This window comes from Passer domesticus, chromosome 17 (assembly GCF_036417665.1).
Source record: "Passer domesticus isolate bPasDom1 chromosome 17, bPasDom1.hap1, whole genome shotgun sequence".
In the NCBI taxonomy this organism is placed as follows: domain Eukaryota; kingdom Metazoa; phylum Chordata; class Aves; order Passeriformes; family Passeridae; genus Passer; species Passer domesticus.
This window is the reverse complement of record NC_087490.1, coordinates 2,130,534-2,150,540: the sequence shown is the minus strand read 5'-3', so window position 1 is coordinate 2,150,540 and position 20,007 is coordinate 2,130,534. Positions and strand designations below refer to the sequence as shown.

General features: G+C 56.2%; 1 protein-coding gene across 1 annotated transcript; it reads right to left on the bottom strand.

Moving 5' to 3' along the window:
- Positions 1-30: 30 nt before the first annotated feature.
- Positions 31-18,209, bottom strand: MMP11 (matrix metallopeptidase 11). The gene is made up of 8 exons (XM_064392073.1): positions 17,928-18,209; positions 9,508-9,737; positions 7,826-7,969; positions 6,706-6,839; positions 3,842-4,089; positions 3,412-3,625; positions 1,867-2,124; positions 31-1,009 (listed from the first exon to the last, which is right to left on the bottom strand). The coding sequence occupies exons 1-8, from the start codon at positions 18,045-18,047 to the stop codon at positions 876-878; spliced, it is 1,482 nt and encodes a 493-aa protein (XP_064248143.1). The 5' UTR covers positions 18,048-18,209; the 3' UTR covers positions 31-875.
- Between the last annotated feature and the right edge of the window lie 1,798 nt (positions 18,210-20,007).

Here is a 20,007-nt window from a genome sequence, read left to right as displayed (position 1 = left end):
AGGCACGGCCCGGGTAGAAAAGAGGCGGATTTTATTGTGGCGGGGCGGAACATAAATACACACGGAGCGGGCCGCGCCGGGACACGGCACATCCCCGGCGCCGCGCCCCCGGGCTCGGCGGGGAGGGGAAGGGGTGTTCGGTGTAAGGCTGGGCAGGCACGGCACGGCACGGCACGGTGCCAGCCCGGGCCCGGAACGGCGGTACGAGCAGTCAGTGCATCTGAGCATCCCGGGATGGGAGCGCGGGGCAGTGTCCAGCACTGGCCCCCAGCACCGGGGAGGGAGCGGGGGAGGGAGGGGGCCCCTTGTCTATGTACAGATCGGTACAAAATCCTAACCGTGCTAGGGATACAGCGCCGAGCCGGGCCAGGGCTGCGGCAGGGCCCCGGCAGTCGGCACGGCTGCCCGGCGGAGTGGGGCTGGCAGCAGGGCTGCTCCTCTGCAGGAAGGGTCGGTGTCCTCAGAGCCCCGGGCTCGGGGCCGTTCCTCCTCGGCCAGCGTCTGCAGCAGCGCAGGGCTGCCGTGGTGGGTGATGTAAACACAGGAAATGCCGTGGGGCAGTTCTACAGGAGGGGTTCAGACTGATTATGAGAGCGTCATCCCATTCCAGGCTGGCCTGCTGGCTTTTGGGATGCTATTGCTAAAAGAGTGGCCTCCCTTGCCTGTAAAGAACATGGCAGCTGCTTTTGCATTGATAGCAACTGAAGCAGGGGCTGCTGGAACTGGAGAGGAGCAAACTTTGTCACTTGTGACAGACACCTGTTGTGTCAGATGCTGAGCCTGGAGGGAAGCCAGGAATGGCAGAGGGAACCCTCTGTGTGGCTGCTGGAGGTGAAGGGAGATGACAGGGGAGTGTGGAGGACACAGGCATGCCCTCATCTGAAGGAGTTGGAGGAGGGTGTGCAGCTGAAGAAGTCCTGGCTGATCTGGCGTGGGTAGCCCTCCAGCACCTTCACCTGGACTGGGTCAAACTTCCAATAGTCTCGGCCTTTCAGGAAATAGGCAAAACCTGTGGGTGAGAGAGGAAGGTTTAGAAGAGGCAGCATTCACGTGGCTCAGAGCTCTTTGCCAGCACTTTGTTCAGCTGACACTCTGCAGCACATGCAGTACTGAAAGAGCTGCAAGTGGCAGGAGGTTTTACTTGGACCCAGGCTTGTGGCGTTCACTTTTCTTTCACACTGTTTTAGTTTAGATAAAAACTCTAGTTTAACTTTTTGGACAGTACACAGGATGGATTTTATTTTCCTGGTGGGTTTAAATATGCTGTACGCTTATAGTGACCCAGCCATGTGAGTGTAGGGGATTTTTAGGACAGGGACAGGCAGCTTGTGAAGACCTGCTCAGAGCATCTGTTCTGTGGGCAAGCTGCCCTGGAATTTAGGTTCTGGAAGCAGTGGGGAGTTGTTTCACTTCATCCTTAGAGAGGAAAGAGGCACTCACCACACGTGTCATCCCAAGCACCCTGGCTGTCCCCAGTGTTTCTGTGGCACTGCCCTACTGTTTTCAGCATGGGGCACACAGGGGAGGACTGCTCAATACCAGAAGCAGCCTGTTCTTTGTTCAGCTCCCCAGGTAGAAGTGTGGGCAGTGTTTCTGTTGTCTTCTCATCGCTTCCTTTGGCAGGAGCAGTGAGAGGTGGGCAGCACTCTGTGACCATTCCTTGGTCAGAGATTTGCCTTCTCTCTATCATACACCTACATACCAGTTCCTGCAATTAATGGGAACAAAACTTCTCACGTCTCTCCCCACTGGAGGCACCTGACCCTCTACACTGTACAGGAGGTGTTGTGGTTGTGCAGTGCCCTCTGCTAGCCCGTGTGGATCTGCAGTGCTGCCAGCCAGGGCGGGCTGTGCTGCTGCACTGACCCAGCTGGTCCTGGAAGGCGGCGTCGACCTCGGGCGGCACGCCGCGCCAGTCGGCCATGGCCCGCGGGTAGATGTTGTCCACCTGGCGCCTCTGGGCGTTGAAGCGCCAGTAGTTGCCTCCACTGAAGATGTAGATCTTGTTCTTCTCAGCCCCCCACACCAGAGCTGCCTGCACTGGGGATGCAGGGAGGCCCAGCTCCACGATCGGGGTGGGACCAGATACCCGTCTCTCACCATCATAAATCCAGTACTGAGAGTCTGTTGAGGAGACAGAAAAGGGAAACAAGGGGTCAAAAGCTCTGGCAGTGAACTATGCAACAGGAGCTGGTGCCTTGGCAGAGCTCCCACGTGAAGCTGTGCCTGAGAGGCAAAAACACCACCAAGTGTAATGGATGCTGCCACTGTTGTGTGTCCAAAATGCTGTCAATGCATTAGCATCCCACCTCAGTCCAGCCTGGTGGGTGTTGGGGGACAGGAAAGTCCATTTCAGCAGCATTTTTCTCTATTAGTGGAAGTTATAAAGGACTTGGCTGGAGGGACCAGCCTCTGCCCTGCAATCTCAGCACCTGGAAATCATGTGGGCATGCACAGGCACAAAGAGGGCATGTGGCTGGAAAGGAGCGAGCTGCAGAAACCAGGAAGAATTTGCCAAGTTGATAGAGAGACTGGAAGCAGAGTTCCAGATTAGATTAAAATGGGAATCTCTGTAATTAGCCTACAGCATGTAATACTTTCCCCTTATCTCATTTGAACTCACCGTAGGAGCCTGCCAATTTTAGCACTGTAAGCCCTTGTGTGCAGGTCAGGTGCTCAGAAATGTGTTCCTGCAGGAGCTCTGCCTGCAGAGCCACTGGTGTGATTTTGGTGCTCAGTCTCACGGAGTGCAGACAGGGTGTGCACACCCACAGTGGGTTCCCAGCTCATTCTGTATCCCTGCTATTAAACCTCCACTTGGGAAGAGCATTAAAGAAAACAGTGGAGCTGAAACAGGGTTTGTTGCTGGCCTTGAAGCCCAGAGATGGCCAGGAGGTGGTTTCATTCCTAACCTTTCTGGTTGCTGCAGGTTGCCTGGCTCTGCACCCAGGCTCCCTGTGGGCTCATAAAGCCATGGGGTACTAGGAAAATTCCACGTGCAGGTCTCTGAGGAGCAGAGAAAACGCTGTCCCCACCCTGAGCAGGGCCCTGGGGACACAGCCACAACCAGGGAACTGCTGGGGTCCACTTCTGGCACAGTGCTTCCCATGACAGCTGGAGAGATGGAGCAAATGTTTCCTTCCTTCTCCTCTGCCAGGGCAGAGGCTCATTACAAATGTTTTTGTTCCAGGGAAGGAGAATGGAATATTGTGGCTGTGTTTAAAACAAAAGTGAACCCTTGTTCTCTGTCCTCAATACCTGATAAAAAGTTTAAATAGATAAGGAAGCAAATAATAAGGATTAGTGGACTGCTGAGGATTTCCAGATTTATTCTCCCAGGAACCTGCTGGGTGCTGACTACCCCCAAGTAACTGAGATTTCTGAGCCATCTGATCACAGTCCAGCTCTTACCTTGGAAAAACCAGATGTTGCCCAGAGGGTCCTCGAAGGTGGCATCGACAGAGCTGGGGATGCCCTGCCAGTGGCGAGAGGCCAGAGCTGGGTATCCCTCCTGCAGCCTCCCCGCGCGGAGCCGCCACACGTAGCGGGAGCTGAAGAAGAACAGCTCCCCTCGGATGGTGGCCGCGGCGTCGAAGGCCGTGAGGCAGGCGTCGGGCTGCAGGGCCTGCCAAGGCACAGCGGCTCAGGGCTGGCCCTGAGCCCGGGCAAGGCCCCGTGTCCAGGCAGCTGCCCTGTTTGTGCTGCCCAGAGATGCCCTCCCTGCACGGCCCAGTGCCAGCCGTGGGGTCTGGGTTCAGCGGGTCGGTGGAAGAGGCAGACACCAGCTCGGGCAGCCCCAGCCAGGGTGTCGGGGAAGGGCACAGGGCAGCCCTGCACTCACCTCCACGTTGGTGATCTCGTTTGTTTCGAGGTCCGGCTGGGGCAGCTCTGCTGGCGGGGTTGGGGTTGGGTCAAGATGCAGCGAGGGTTTCCCGTACAGGTACTGGATGCCTTGCTTGTCATCCTCGCTCAGGCTCAGCGGGTAGCGGAAGATGTAGAAAGGGGACATCAGGGACTTGGAGACAGCCGTGTGCTGCAGGCCCAGCACGTGGCCAAACTCGTGGGCAGCCACTTGCAGGAGGTCAGTGCCTACGAAGGGAAAAGATGGAAATACTTTTGTCTACTCACGTGCTTTGGCCTCCTGGGCCTGTTCATACAGTTACCAGACACTGACGTGTTGTAGGAGTCCAAAAAGAGGAAAGAGAAATCTACCTCAACTGTGTTGTTCCCAGATATCTCCTGTGTATATCAAAAATATGTTTGTGGGGTTTTTGGGGGTTTTTTTAAAGGGCATAATAAAGGAGTTCACTGGTTCATAATCACCATGAGTCAATTCAAACACTTTGGTATTAACCTGGACATGTTGGTAATCTGCAATTCTGTTATCAGAGGCTCTTGCCACCTCCTCAGCTACCAGGAAGAAAAGGGTTTTCCATGCACTTTTGGAAAGGAGGAATTTGCACAGAGAAGGAAGTCTAGACCAGAGGTGTAGAGGTGGTGTGGTCAGGTTGGTGTTTGTCCCCCCAGCTTGAAGCAGATGAAGTTTAGCAAGCCCCAGTTAGATCACACCCACTGTGGAAGATACTGGTGTTGGTGAGAGAGCTCTGGCTTTAACACTGGCCACAGGCCGTTGTTACAGACAGCAGAGGGAGCTCATTTATTGCTTGTCTGGGGACTGTGTCAAGAAGGTGTCATTTAGAAATAAATCCATAAAAGATTATCTAATGCAAATGTCGGAGACTTCCTCACCAGACTTAGACAGATTTATGAGAGACCATGTTTTAGGAATACATGACCTTGGAGCATCTACAAAAGGAGAGGGGGAAACACAGATTTCAGTACACGAACTCGTATTGTTTGGCAGGTTCTGTTTAGCTTCCAAAGGGTCCTTTCTAAAGCTGGTAGATTTCACTAGGTCCCAGCATATTCATTCACTTGCCTTCAGCCAGAAATCCTGTGAGCTGCAGCCCGAGAGATGAGAGCAGCAGGGATGTGGGTCAGCCAGCCTTGGTGCTCCAAGCAGGATTTCCCTGCGGCTCCAGGGGAGCAGCTCACTTCTCAGCACCAGGAGCAGGGAGAATACAGTGGGGAGGAACCCCTGGCAGGGGTGGAGGGGAAGGTGAGCCCTGCCCTCCTCCACTGGCCAGCTTTACCTGGCAGCCATGAATCTGCACAGCACTGACCTGATTAAATCAACACATCTAGGTCAGCTGAGAGAGTGGGATTTCCATCCCAGTGATTTATTACAAACTTTCAGACACTTCTGTTTAGCTTGGCAGGCTCCTCACTTGCTGCTTTCCAGTGTTGGCAGATGAGCTGTGCTGTCAGATTCTGCAGGGGAGGTGCACAACAGCACGGCTGAGGAGCTGTGCTGGACAGCATCCCTGTGTCCTCAGGGATGGTCCTCCACCTGGAGCCCGCTTCCTGCACTCCCAGGAGTGACCCCAGGGCACACTCGTGCTCTCCCATCAGTAAATGAGGCCAAGGATTTCCCTGTCTCACTGAGAGCTGAGTCAAGGATTTATCCATGTTTATATCGTAAAGCTCTTTTCAGCATATTAAATGGCAATTAGCTGCAAAGAGCTTTTACAACAGTTATTTATGGATGATATGGGAGGGGGGCAGAAGGGGGGAATGCCATGGAATAGAGCTGGATTCTGATGGGAACTGGGTCCGTTTTTGCTTCCTGGTTTGCCCCCAACACTGTTTTATGGGAGAATGCAGGAAATTCTTCAACAACGACGGTGAAAACCAACAGAGCCCACGCCTGCCCCAGGAGCAGAAACCCCTCTGCAAAGAGGCCCTGTGCCTGTGATTCTTGTTTTGGGGCTGGAGACACAGCAGTGCTGTGCCCCACGCAGTCACACTGGCCTACAGCTGGCACTGACATGGCAGTGGCACCCCACGGGCTGTGGGGGTGCCCACTGACAGGGCCAACATTTTTGGGAATCCCCAAGAGGCCTGGGGTTAACTTAGGTTTTGTGATTATTTCTTTGTCCATGTAGATAAACTGGGAAGGAGGAGGAGGAGGAGCTGACCCGGGTTAATTTTGGTGAGTCTTCCAGAAAGTGATGCTCTGGGCACGGCTCCAGATGGTCCCAGGCAGTGGAGCAGTATCTCATGAGATTCTGTGACACCAGGCCCTGAGTGCCCAAGCAAAGAGCTACCAGCTTGGATCTATTATTAGCAAAAAATTTAAAAGAGTCTTGACTGGATGTGGTGTTGTTTGTGGTCAGAGCATTCCCAGGTCGTGGGGACAGAGCTGGAGCCTGGCTGGTTTCCCTTTATGGACTTGTTTGAGGGCAGAGGGTGACCAGTGCATGCAGGGCCTGGGACTGAGGCTGTTCTTTGGAAGACAACGGTGTCACACGGAGCTCCAGCCTCAGTTTTCCTTCATCCTTTCCTCATTTCATTTCTAATGACTCCTGCCAATGCTGGGTGCAATTCCCCACTGGCAGGGCACGTGGCTGGGCAGAAGAGCCGTCTCTTTCTGTCCCACACAGGAGGAATCCATGGGGAAGCCAGGGTCCTGGACCGGAATGCTAACAGCCTGCCTCTAACTGGGGGAGATGACAGTGCTCACCACAAAAATCGTTGTTCCCTCTCAGTTTTACAAGGTCCCTGTTCACAGAAGAGGGAATCATTTCCAGGTTCACTGCCAAGCAGCCTGGAGCACCCACAGCTCCCCGTGAGACAGTGCCGTACCCAGGTTGTTCCCAATGGTCCAGGTCTCGTCATAGTCAAAGTGCACGTCCCCTTCCCGGTGTGTTTTGGGGAAGAACGCGTGTGCCAGGATCCCTCCAGGCCCGTCAAAAGGCAAGTTGTCTCCGTGCCAGTACCTGGAGGGAAGACACATTGCACGTCAGACAAAGGGCCATGGAGCCCCAGCATCACATAGCCAAAGGTGGGAGGCACTGAGAGGGGACAGCAGCTCTCATTCTCACCCTGAGTTCATCCTGCTGGTCTAGATCAACTGCTCAGAGCTATTCCAATTGCCACAAGCCAAATTCTGCTTCAGAGCCCTGAGGAAGCAGCTTGATCACACCAAGCACAAAGGAAGCAGATCTCAGTCACACCAAGCTCCGGGGAGTTTGTATGTTTTCTCAGGGATGTTTCTCCCCCTCCCCTCTCCAGCTTCCAGCCCAGAGCTGACTGTGGAGCCTAAAGAACTAAGGAGGTGGCTGCCTAAGCCAAGACTGAGTTGATATTTCTGGGTGGTAGGGGGCTGTGGAGGGGCAGCTGGCAGCAAACCCAGCCAAACTCTCAGATCCTCACTGAAGCCAAGCCACTGATGAGTAATGAAGGAAACCCATGAGAGATGTGGCCACTTGAGAGAGCTGAGGGAGACAAATACACAGCATGGAAATCACATCACTGCTTGGCCAGCCTCCACTGCCCTCATTAGCTCTGTGCAAACACGCAGCTCAGGGAAGCCTTTGCCCCAGTGAGTATTTTGCCAAAAGGGAATTTCAGGCCAGGAGCCAAGATTCCCTTAACCAAGAAACTATATTTGTCTTTGGGCAGACAGTTACATCCTTCAGTCAAGGGACAGGATGGAGGACCTGAAGGTGGAAAGTCAAAACAAACGCTTAAGAAAACAGCCTGTGGGCAGAGAAATGTAAGTGTAGCAGGAAAATTAATGAATGATCAGTAAGGGTGCTGTGTGGAGCAGCTGCACTCACACCGAGCAGCCCACGACTGACAAAACTAGAATGATCCCAGTGTCTGAAAGCAGAAATATGAGCCTCCATGAGTGCCTGGGTTGTGTGCTGGCAGGTCTCTGCTGTGGTGCAGCCTGCTCCTCCGTGCTGCCCGCCGTGCCCACCTGGTGAAGTCGATGACGATGTCAGCCCGTCCCTCCTGCACCTCGGTGAAGGTCAGCGGGGTCACATCGCTCCAGACCTTCAAAGCTTCCTCTATGGTCCGTCTCACTTTAGCTTTTACAAGTTGCCATGGGAACCTGATAATTCTGGAAGGAAACAGACACTGGATGAGGAGAGATCCCATGGATGGGCTGTGAGGAATGCACCAGCTCTACCATCAGTGTCACCAGGGCCACCATTACCAGCCCCAGAACATCTCCAGTCCATACATGCACTGCTCCAGCACCCCCTACCAAGCAACATGTGCAGCAGATAAATCCCATCAGTGTTGAAACCCTCTGCCTGGTGTGCCAGAGGTGAGTTCCCTGGAGAGTTTTGCAGATTCTGTGTTGTTCTGAAGTGCCACAGAAAACTCCCCAGATCTATCCCCTGTAAGACCACCACCACAAAAATTCCTGAGAGTGGTGTGATGTGATTTCTTCTCCTTAACCACTGCATTTTTTGCCCCTGGAAACTTGGGTCCACTGAGTTGCTCCCACTTCCTCCAATAACAAGAGCAGACTGAAAGGTCTGCCACGGAGGGAAGTTTCTTTCCCTTCCATTAACAGTAATATTAACAGCTGAGTGTAAATCTCTTCTGTATTTCTTTCTTTAACACTAAAAGAAAAAAAAAAAAAAAGAAAAAGAAAAAAAAAAAAGAAAAAAGGGAATAAGTCTTTCTGTTATCTGCAGCCTCCTGGTGGTGTGAGGAAATGTCTCCTGCATTGGATGAAGCACAAATTATTTACTTGCTGTCAAGGTCCATATGACTGTGCTCACTTCTCCCCTCGTACCCTGAGGCAGCTGCAGAGGCAGCACAGCCCTCCCGCCAGCCTGTTGGGCAGATCCACAGCTGAGAATGTGTGGGGTGATTTGGGCAAAGCTTTACACTGCAGTGGTGTTTATGGGGCCATCAAAAACAGCTGAATAAAAAGATCTGAAAATAAACTGTGAGGGGAGCCTGCTGCGGGGTGGCTGTGGGGGCAGAGGCACAGCAGAAGAGAGCTGGTGCTGGGGGCTCAGCACGTGTGGGACAGTGACAGAGTGGGGACAGTGACAGTGTGGGACAGTGACAGAGTGGGGACAGTGACAGTGGGGACAGTGACAGTGTGAGGATAGTGACAGAGTGAGGGCAGTGACAGTGTGGGGACAGTGACAGTGTGAGGATAGTGACAGAGTGAGGGCAGTGACAGTGTGAGGGCAGTGACAGAGTGAGGGCAGTGACAGTGTGGGGCAGTGACAGAGTGGGGACAGTGACAGAGTGGGGACAGTGACAGTGTGGGGACAGTGACAGTGGGGGCAGTGACAGTGTGGGGACAGTGACCCTGTGTGCCCAGGGGTGCTGCTGTGGCACTGCCCGGGGCTGAGGCCATGGCTGTGCACGGCGGGAGGGCAGCCCTGTTTGTGAGTGTGCTCAGGAGGGGCTAAGGAGGTGCTGGGGCCAAGCCTGCTGTGGTTTGGCACATGGCTCCCCTGGCCCCTGTGCCTCTCACAGTCACATCACAGCTCCAGGGATAGCAGAGCGAGCATTTGGGCAGGGAGAAGTGAACCAGCCTGGGTGCCACACCAGAGTGACTGTCACACCAGCCTGGCTGTCACACCCCCGGTGCCAGCCCCGCCTGGCTGCCGTGGCAGCCTGCCGCACCTGTAGGTGAGGTTGTTCTTGTCCCAGCGGCCCCCGGAGAGCACGAAGCGCTTCTGGCGGTTGCGGCCGCCGGGGCCGTCGGGCAGGGCCGGCAGGTCGGGCACGCCGCAGCGGGGCGGGTTCCAGCCCGCCGGGGAGCCCTTGGCTGGCACACCCGAGCCCAGGGAATTCACCAGGGCGGCCAGCCACGGAGCCTGCTCCTTCCAGGTGTGGTGCTTTCGGGACAAGTCCTGAAAGGCAAAAGCACAAGCACGACGTGAGTGTCCGTGAGGATGCTCCCGGCTGCAGCCCTGGAGCAGCGGGTTCCACTTCTGCCAGGGCTGCTTCCCCACTGGCAGGGCACGGCCTGCTCCCCACAAACATGCCATGCTCCCTGCCCTGAGGCTGGCTCACACCTGGGGGGCACTGTGTCATGCCATGGCACCCACCAAGCACTCAGCTATTTTTGGTGCACATTTCCTTGGCAGCTGGCCGGCAGGAAATACTTTTGCAGGCTGTGGATGAGAACCAGACCCTTCAAGTATAAAACAAATCACTAGGGAATAAATTCTCCCCCTTTGCCCTACATCCTTTATTCCCTCCTGGGCCTGGGGAGAGGTGACATTAATGGGAGGAAGTCTCCAGTCCCCAGCACGCAGCTGTGCTCCTTGTTGTCACTTCCGTGGTGTCCTCTTGCTGCCCTGGCACCGTGGGCAGGTCTCAGCACGGCCAGTGGACACGGCAGAGCAGGACACAGGGATGTGGGGTGGCAGAGAGCAGCAGAGACTGTCCCTGCAGCCCCCACCACTGCCCGAGGGAAGGACTGCCCCGTGTCCCCTCACCCCACTGAACCTGTGACTCTGCTCGGGAAAACATCTCCACACTTAGTTGGAAAAGCAAGGTTTCTCTTGGCAATATTAATTAATGCTAATTATCTGATTTCCACTGGTTTCCCATGTTGCCACCATGAAACACAACCCAGGTGTGTCACCTCCAAGCTGCTGTGAGTCATGTGGGGTGAGAGGTTCTTGATCCATAACTGTGCTGCAGAGGGCCAAACAGATTTTTTTTTGGCTGATTTTATGCAGCAAATGAAAGGTGTTTGAGCAGGGAGGAGCTGAGATGCAGCAGTGGTGCATCTCCAGCTGGACAGCAGGCTCTGTCCCACAGGGCTCCAGAGGGAGGACCTGGCCTTTAGGAAGGCTCTCTTCTCCTGGCTGCCCTGCCAGCGACACTGGGGCCAGGCTGGCAAGGTGCCAGAGCTGCCACGATGCTGGAATCCCCATGCTGCCACCCTGGGCTCCACAATGAGCCCGTTCACGCGGGCTGGAATGAAGTGTGAAGGCCCTGGCATGAATTCCACCGCAGAGCTCCCGGCCCGTGCCCCCGAGCCTGGCACAGATGGACAGGGGAGCAGGCCGGGCACACAGGCTGCACTCTGGGTGTCCACACATCACTCCAGGCTTTTGGTGTGCCTGTCACCCCTCCAGCCTGCTGGCTGGTCCTCCCCAGACAGACAGACAGACAGACAGACAGACACCCTTGGTGGCTGGGCACCTGCCAGCCTGTGCCTCAGAGCCATTGGTACAATCCTGGTGTCCCAGGGCACTCTCACACCCCACAGGAACTGCGCCAGCAAAGAGAGAAACCCTTTTCACATCCTGAACAGCAAAAGCTGCCCAAGGCACCGGCCACGCACTGAGCATCCATTCAGGGCTTAGGGGGAGCAGGAGCAGGGGCTGGGCTGTCCCGAGGAGCCTGCACCCGCTGCTCCTGCTGGGGCTGGAGCTCTGCCAGGCTGGAGCTACCTGTCCTCTCAGAGGAGCTCTCTGAGAGCCACCTGGCACCCTGCCTGGCCTGGCAGCTACTGCTGCAAGGGACGGCTGGCAGGAGAAGCTGACAAGGTTCATGCTCTGGCCAACAGCTCGCTGCCAGCCCCGATGACACCGAAGCACACAATGGCAGCTGTGTCACCAGAGACAGCCTGCAGGGCTGCTCAGCCCCTTGCTCCTCACCCACTGCCAGGTCCTGGCAGCTGAGGCCTTGGGGTGAGGCATGCATCTGGTTTTCCAAGGCCAGGAAGTGCCTAGGAGCACAGGGAAACCCTCAGAAGTGCTCAGGTGGGTGGGCTGAGGCTGACCCAGATGCCTCACCCCTGGTTTTTGCCTTGGTGATGCTCTGCACATTCCCCTCCTGGGAAGGCCAGTTTCCTTACAGGCTGGGGCCACTGCCATGAACTGGAGGTTATCACTCTCCTCTGACCAGGAGCAGAGAGGAGAAGCTGCCCATTTCCTTCTTGCCCTGAGGAATGCCATGCTCAGAGGCAGAGCAGAGGCAGCTTTGCTCTCCCCCTTTGCTTAGCTCCAGGCACTGCTCTGAATCCCAGCTTTCCAAACCCCCTGCTCCTCCTGCCCTTTGCAGACCCAGTCCTGGATGGGGTGGGAGGCAGGACCTGCCCTGCTGCCCTGTGTGTGCCCCTGGACAAACAGTGACTCTGTCCCTGTCGTCACCGCACCGACATTAGCACCATGGCAGGAAAGGGCTGGAAAATGCCACTGCAGGCAAGGGGAAATGTGACAGGCACAAACCACTTGCCAAACAATGCTCAGGGGACAGCCAGGCTGCAGATCTTGGCCTCCTTGGCTGGACACACCTTGCTGCAGGCACTTCCCAGGGATTAGATACCGTGTCCTCTTGTTTAAGGTTGCATCCTTCCCAGGAGTGCGAGCCCTCCCTCTGGTGGGGAGATGTGCTTTGTTCCCTGGGCTGTGCTACCACACCCGGCTGCATTGCTCAGGGCTCGCCCTGCTGCTGCCCAGGCTGCTGCAGAGCTGTGAGGGGAAGGGGAGGAGGGCACTGGCTCCCATCAGGGCATCCCCACCGGTGCCATCCCACCAGCAGAGGGGAGTGGATTCCTGAACACAAAAGCAAAGGAAAATCCCAGGGTTTGTCCCAGCAGAGTGCAAAACAGGTCTGAGCCTCTGGCTGAGGGTGTGCAGGAGCTTGCAGTGCCCCTCCCTGCATAACCCACAGCTGGGCATGGGAACAGCCAAGGAAGAGGCCATGGCTTTGCAATAGAGGCTGATCTGTAAATGTGAACACAGCACAAGCACAGAGAGGATTCCAGGCCTGAAACCAAGGGCTGAGGGCAGTGAGGACAGCAGAGGAGCAGAGCTGCACCAAAGAGGGCTGTGCTGCAGGCTGGTCACAGCTCCTCACAAAGAAAGTGCCTCTTCCTGCAGCCTCGTGACTGAAAGGCTGAGGGGGAGCAGGAGGGAGAGGACAGATCCCCCGGGACAGCAGAAACCACAGCGGAGGTACAGGCTGCCCACTCAGTTCCTCACAGCTTTATCAGCCTTCAAGTGCTGTGATAGAGCAGCCATCACCTCTGGGCCTGCTGGAGCAGATGAACACCAGCCAAGCTTCCCAGGAAGTGTTCCAGCCATCCCAAGGAGCCAGGAACATCTTTAACCTCCTGGTGTTGGGCAGCACTGACCCTGCAGAGCCCCGGGAGCAGCACAGCTGCAGTGGAGCATCAGCAGCACGGTGCCTAAAGGAGCACAGGGGTGGGGCTGGTGCCTGCCTGACAAACCCAGGGCTCTCCTGGGCTGGCTCCATCCTCCTCTGCCTGCCTGAACTTCAACTTGTGTCCTCTTTGTGTAATCACCTGGGCTCCTGTGGCATGGACATGAAAGGAGACCCCTCTCCCTGTCAGACAGGAGTGACTGGACAAGTTACAGCCTGAATCCATCAGCCTTGGGTGCTTCCCCTGTCACTGGGGCTGTTTCTTCCTCACTTGGGGAATGAGCTCATGGACTTTGTCTCCATTTCCCTGTCCCTTCTGCTCCTGCTTTTCCATTGCTTCTGTTTCTGCTTCCTCCTTTTGTTACTCAGAGCATTTCCAAGGCTCTGGTGTTTGCTGCCTCTGGCTGGCAGCATTATCCCCTCCTCCCTATGAGCCTGCACCTCAGAGCACCCCTGCCCTTATTTCTGTGGGGAAGGACAGTAGAGATGCTTTCTCTTGCAGTTCTCTCACCCCATTTTTGTCCACTGTGGGGTGGCCATGCCCCCCAGGGCTCTGCACCCCCTGAACAGCAATGCTCCTGCCTGAGATCAGCATTGTTCTCCTGATGCAGAGACAGCTTTTTGTGCAGCCTGCCTCAGCCCAGCGTGGATTTGCAGAGGTTGGATTTGAAAGTGCAGCTACAGCTGATGGTTAATGGCAAAATTGGAACCAGCTCCATATTCCAGTCAGGTTGTGTTCCAGGAGCAGCCTGGGCTGGGAAGGTGCTGCTGCTGCAGGAGGAACTTCATGGCAGAAACAACTGTGGACTGGCCTAACCCTGAGCTAAAAGTGCTCCTGGTCAAGGGACTGTCAGTGGAAACAATTCCCAGGTAAAGCCACCAGATTTATTGATCCTGCCTCCCCAGGACAAGGTCTCCCAACCCCTCCATGAATTCTGTGCTCACACAAAATTCTTCATCTCCAGGGCTCCTCCATGCTGGCTGCAGCCTGGTCCCACTGCATACAGGGAGAGCACAAAGGCTCAGACCCAACAGGAGCTGCTGCAGTGCCTGGCTGTGCACACACTGTTGGATTTTCCTCTCCCCTCACTTCCCACACCCCTGGCACCATCCAGCACTACCTCTCGGGCCCTGACAGTTTATTTCCGGATTACTTGGTGGCAGTTGTTGTTGGCAATGAAAAAAGGAAAATGTTTATTTTTCCTAAGCAACATGGAACATGAAACATTATAGACTGCAAATGTTTATGGCCACAGACAGAATGAGAAGAGCCAGGCTTTGGTGTAACAAGAGAAAGCAAATGAATAAACACTACAGGACTATTTTTATTATCAGACATTTTAATTACGTGACAGTTTGTAAGACTATTCCATCAACAGCACCACAACCAAGCTGCTGGTGTCACCCAAGCAACAGTTTGCCAGAAACAGGAGTACTTACAGAGCAAACAAACCCCAGGATGCTGACATTGCAAAAGGTTTCAAGAGCCCTTAATCTGATGACCTAGAATTCCCCTTGAAACGAAGAAACTGCTCTAGGATGTGGCACACTCCTGCAGGGGAGGAAGGGGGTTGAGATGTTTTGTTCATTGTGCAGTTACATCCAAGCTAAGGGGAGCCATGAGCTACTCTCTCCTGCCCAAATCCAGCAAGAGGAGGCAGGCTGGTCACCTGCCTGTCCTTGCTGGGACTCCTCTATCTGCACCAGGACCTCAGTGAGCATCTAAAAACATGTCTGTGGCCTCACTGAACCCCTGAAGTGCTCTGCTTTTCATTTTGCTGGGCAGCTATGTGCAGACTCAGCTGTGCTCCCATTTGCTTTTGGCTGAGCCATCCCCAGTGCAAGAGCACCCACAAACCCTTTATTTACCTCCATATATTTGAGATTAGTAGGAAAGAGCTAGTTAGTAGGAAAAGGTAGGACCAGCATCTCTGCAGGACAGCTTTCCACCAAAAATCCTTTTCAAACAACTCCTACACAGTGCATCCCTTCTTCTGCAGAGCCCCACAAGTTATGGTGCCAGGGCAGGATAAGTGTGGGGAAAACAGTGCAACATAACCTGGAGAGGGGATCCTCCCCAGACTGTTCCTCTCCTCTCCCTCCTGAAGTGCTTTGCCAGCTGCACCCCAAGCCCTGCCACACTGCAGGGTGTGTGTGTGCTGCCCGTGAAGCACAAACACAACAAACTGCAGAATAACTACTTACATGTGTCTTGGGTCTCTCCCAGAGCAGAAGATAAACATGCCTAAAATTACCCCAGCACTGAGTGCGGGATTTAAATAGCCAAACCAAGGAGTGCAAATCAAACCCTTCCTGCGGGAGCCGCCTGAGCCCGGAGCGAGGCAGGCGGGGGCTGTGGGGAAGGCAGTGCCCTGCTCCCAAGGGGACCTGCTGTGCTCAGGGGACAGCTGCAGCACCCCTGGGGCATTATGGTGGTGGCTGGGAGGGTGCCCACCACTTCTCCACGGAGAGAGACCTTCCCAGCAAACGTAGGGGCTTTGATTTCCCAGGGGAGCCGAAGGCAGGGCAGGAATTCCGTGTCTGCGCGTGCACAGCCCGAGGACTGCAGATCTTTTGTTCTCAAGTTTTACAGTGGACACCAGACCCAGCCTTTATTCTGCTCTCAGTTTTCTCTTTCTTTCCTTAGGCATTAATATAAAAGTGAAGGAGCTCTACAGAGTTTGCCCCAAAGAACACAAGTCCTTCTGCAGCTTGCCCTGTGGCCTGGCTTTAAAGTGACTCTTGGCCCTGGATTCCGTCCCCGCTCCGCTGCTGCCGTCCTGACTCGCGATTGGAGCACAAACACGGCAGCAGAGCGCTCCTGCAGCCGGGCTGCCCTTGCCCAGCCCACGCCCTGGCACGGCTCGAGCAGCTCCTGCTCTGTCTCACAGCAGTGTGAGCCTCCTTTCCCAGCTCAGCCCCTTGGCTCCCTCCTCATTCATCACCTGACAGCAAAAGGTGCCCAGGCAGGAAGTTAGCTGCTGTCAGACGTGAGGGAAACATCCCTTTGTGCAGCAGGCTGGGAGCAGGCAGAGAAGGGAGGGCTGATGGCGTGGCACAGCTCCCTGGGAGAGAGGGCAGGGTGGCCTCTGTCAGCCCGGCAGTGCCACCTCAGCTGTCCTGCACCCGCTGCTGCCAGCCTCCATCCTGTAAAACTGCCTGCACCTGAGCCAGCAGAATAACCTTCAGCACATGAGGAACCCGAAAGAGCAGCTGTTTGGGATGGCAGAACTGCTGTTTGAAAGCAGGGGGGATCACCTGTCCATTTCCAACCCAACAATGCAGCCACCATCTCAAACACATCAGTGTGAAACCCCGAGCCCCACGTGGCTGGTCCAACACACCAGCACAAGGCATTCCTGAACAAAACAGACCTGCAGGAGCATCACCTGGAGCTGCTCCAGCCAGGAGGGAGGATTAGCACTCACAGAGCAGAGCTCCAGCCTAGGATGGGGAAGAAATCACCTCTGCCACCTGGGGGGACCTTCTGGAGCGTGGCAGTGGATCTGATGGACCAGGAGCCTGAGCAGCCCCGGACCCCTGCACTGATTCTGTGCCCTCCAGCACTTTGGTGCACTTCCCACCTCAAGGGGTACCAGCCAGGTCAGCTGAGCCCTGCAGGCAGTCAGCAGCTGTGGGCCCAGCACAAGGACATGCACGGTGACATGGGCAGCTGGGCTGGGCTCCAGCTCAGAGGGTGAAACCCAGGCTGGCTCTCCCTTCCCTCAGGACCCCACACAGGTCCCTGCTGGCAGCCAGACCAGAGCAGGGGCTGTGCAGGTTCCTCCAGGAGCAGCTCCCCGGCTTGCCCGGGGCAGAGCAGGAGGCACCTGCCAGCCCGGCCCGTGTCCCAGGGGAGCCAGCGGTCTGCAGCCTTGTGCGGGCGGAGCTCTGCCCTCGCAGCCAACCCCCGGCTGCTCTGGGATGGGCAGGAGCCCGCGGAGCAGCGGCGTTCCTGGAGCGCAGGCTGCCACCAGCGAGCCCGGCCTCACCTTCCCCAGAGGCAGAGCGGGGCCGAGCACGGTGACATTTCCTTGGGAGGAATGCGAGCACTTTGGGGGCCAAGGCTGCTCTGTGCCAAGTCCCAGCCCACAGCAGATTTAGCAGCCAAGTTAGAAAGTGCTCAGATGACAGAGCTGATAATAAAACCATCGACAGAACCTGAACTAATCCCCTTGGGCTGCTACTGGGCATTTGCTCTGTTATTATTTCATGGCACAGCAGCCAAGCGCATGTCTATAATAACCCGATTACACAGGCACACATTCCCAGCACAAGGAGCTCTCTGTCCTCCCCGTCCCCAAACCCCCGCTCCTCTCGCAGTCCCTGCTGCTCGCAGCCCAGGTGCCGGGATCGGGCAGGCATGTGCAGGGAGAAAGAGCCCTGCTGCTGCTCTCCTGCCTGCGCCTTTGCTTCATCCCTTCGGTCCCGGCTCCCCGTAACTCCTCGGAGCTGCCAGCGCAGCGTGCCGGGGGTGTTCGAGCAGCAGCGAATTCACTCACAGAATTCACTCACAGAATTCACTCACAGAATTCACTCACAGAATTCACTCACAGAATTCACTCACAGAATTCACTCACAGAATTCACTCACGGCTCTGCTGCCCGCCAAGCACTGGGGATGCCGCGTCCTCTCCTAAGCTCTCCTTGTCCCGGCCCCCGTTTTCCCTCGGGAGCACGGCTGTGAAAACTCCCCAGCAAGCCAGGAGGAGCCCGCGGAGCGGGCGGCACGGCCGGGGCAGGGGCTCCGTCCCGCGGCCGGTGATCCCGGCAGCGCTGCCCGCTGGGGCGCGGATGGAGCGGCGGGGGGACACGGCTCGCCCCGTCCAGCTCAGGACCTGCCGGGGGACACCGCCCTCGGGACAGCGTCGGGGAGCGGCGGGGGCACGGAGGGAGGCAGCGGCGGCCCCGACTCACCGGCTTGTGGCGGCGGGCGGGCGCGGCGGGCGCGCAGTGCAGCAGAGCGGCGGCCAGCAAGGCGGCGGCGGCGGGCCATGCCGGGCGGGCCATGCCGGGCGGCGGAGCGGGCTCGGACATGGGGCACAGGAGGGGGGGGTCCTCGCTGAGCCTTTTATCCCCCCACCGGGGCCGCCTGCCCTCCTCCTCGCGCCTCCTCCCGCTCCTGCCTTTTGTTCTCCCCGAGCCGCGGCTGCTCGGGCCGGGGGGACACGGCCCGGCGGCATCGCGGGAGGGGGGTCCCGCCCGTCCCGGCCGCTCCGCCCCGCCACCCCCCGGGGGCGGAGCGGGGCGGGACCCCCTCCCACGCCTGCCCGGCACCGGCCTCCGGGTCCTGCCGGCCTTGGGGCGCCTTTAAACGGGCCCCTTCAAAGGTGTCTTGAGCCTCTCCTGCCTAAGGGCACCAAGGACTAAACCCCATCCTCTGGGTGCCCGTCGAGACCGCTCCAGTCCCCGTGGGGAGTAGCTCACATGAGTTTTAATGTGTTTGCACCCCTGCTGTGCCTGTGCAGGGCTCTGCTTTGCTCACTTTTCCACTCAAACCCTTCACTCACCCTTTGCAAGAAGGGTTTCCCGAGCAAGAATGCTGAGGGAGGGGAAGGAAGGGAGCAACTCCCCGTTTTGGAGATGTCAAAGCCTTCTCCATCTGCTCAGCCACCTGGAGATGGAGGCAGCAATGCTCAGGTCTGGTTTCTTGGTTCCTGTTTCTATGGGAGAAGCCCTGGATTGTGTCAGCATCCTCTCAGCAGACTGAGTTTAGCTGAAAATTGTTTCAAGAAATGTATTGCAAATAAGAGAACTTTGATCTCCAGCTGCCCGGGCTGGTGTGCAGGGAGTGAGTAAGGCTTCCTGACATCCCGGGCTCCATTACTGCTTTATTTGTCTGTGATCAGTTGTTCATGTTTAGTTTTATGGGAACCATACTGACGATGTAAATACTGGGTACGGTGAGCAGATGTGAGAAGAAAGAGCCTGGTCTTGGCTGGCTTTGGGAGGTGCTGCATGTTTCACTCACAGGCTGTTAGCAAGATGTCCCTGCACTGGAGCACCATGCTCAGCATATCCCCGAGGCCTTATATGCAAGAGGGGACAGGGGAGCAGGGAAAAAACCACGCTGCACTCTGGAATTTACCCTTCTGCTCTTATTCTGGCTGTGCCCCAGGAATGCAGAGCAGACCCTTGTTTCTTGCCTTTCTCTGAGCCAGACAGCTGGGTCCCAGTGAAAAAAGCTTTCCTGCCTTTGTCTCTCTTTTCTTTAGTGTCTTTTCTTTTAGTGCTGCTGTCTCTGGGAGCTCAGTGCTTTCCAGCCCATGGCAGTGGAGCCCTGGGGAAGCAGGGAGAGGCATGGGAGCAGCCTGTGAGGCAGCAACAGGCAGTTTGGCTCTTCTTAATGCAGGGAGATTTTAAAGGGGGTGTTCTGGGAAACTTGGTCCCTGCAGTGATGGAACTGTGTGTGAGAACTGCTGGCTCCTGCCAAGGCACTTAGCACAAAAGAGAGTGCATGTTGTGTTTGGGATCACAGATATTTCCCAGCCCAGCCAGTAGATGTTTAGCAGCAGGAAAATGACTCTTGGGTGTTCTGGAGACTCCTATGCCCTGTGTGCAGCCTGCAGAATTCCTTCTTGTTGTGTTCCTGAGCTGGGAGCTCTCTCAGGCATGTCTGTCCTGTGCATGCAGCCCATGGATGCACAGAGGCTGCTGCCAGATGAGCACAGGGCTCCCATCCCAGCCCCAGAGCACCGGCAGTCTGACATCCCCCAGTCTGACATCCCCCAGTCTGACATCTCCCAGTCTGACATCTCACTGTCTGTTTGCTTTCCTGCAGCTCCTGCCAGGCTGGAGCCAAACTTGGGCTTCTTGGGATGGCTGCAGGAGCTCAGTGGAAGTTCTCATGGCTGAGAGGTCCTGATGGTCACTGGTGTTGCTGATTTAGCATCCCCACACGGAGCTCTTCTTGCTCAGCATCTGTCTGGGGCCTTCCAGCCCCAGCAAGTGGCCGAGCTGTCAGGAGTTTTCCAAGTCCTTGTGACCACAAGCATTA

Bases quoted from the DNA above. Each gene is read 5' to 3' on its own strand.
- MMP11 (XM_064392073.1), bottom strand. From the start codon at position 18,047: ATGTCCGAGCCCGCTCCGCCGCCCGGCATGGCCCGCCCGGCATGGCCC. The intron at 7,970-9,507 runs GTGCGGCAGGCT...GTTTCCTTCCAG, and splicing joins AAGAACAACCTCACCTACAG to AATTATCAGGTTCCCATGGC. The intron at 3,626-3,841 runs GTGAGTGCAGGG...GTGCCTTGGCAG, and splicing joins ACGAGATCACCAACGTGGAG to GCCCTGCAGCCCGACGCCTG.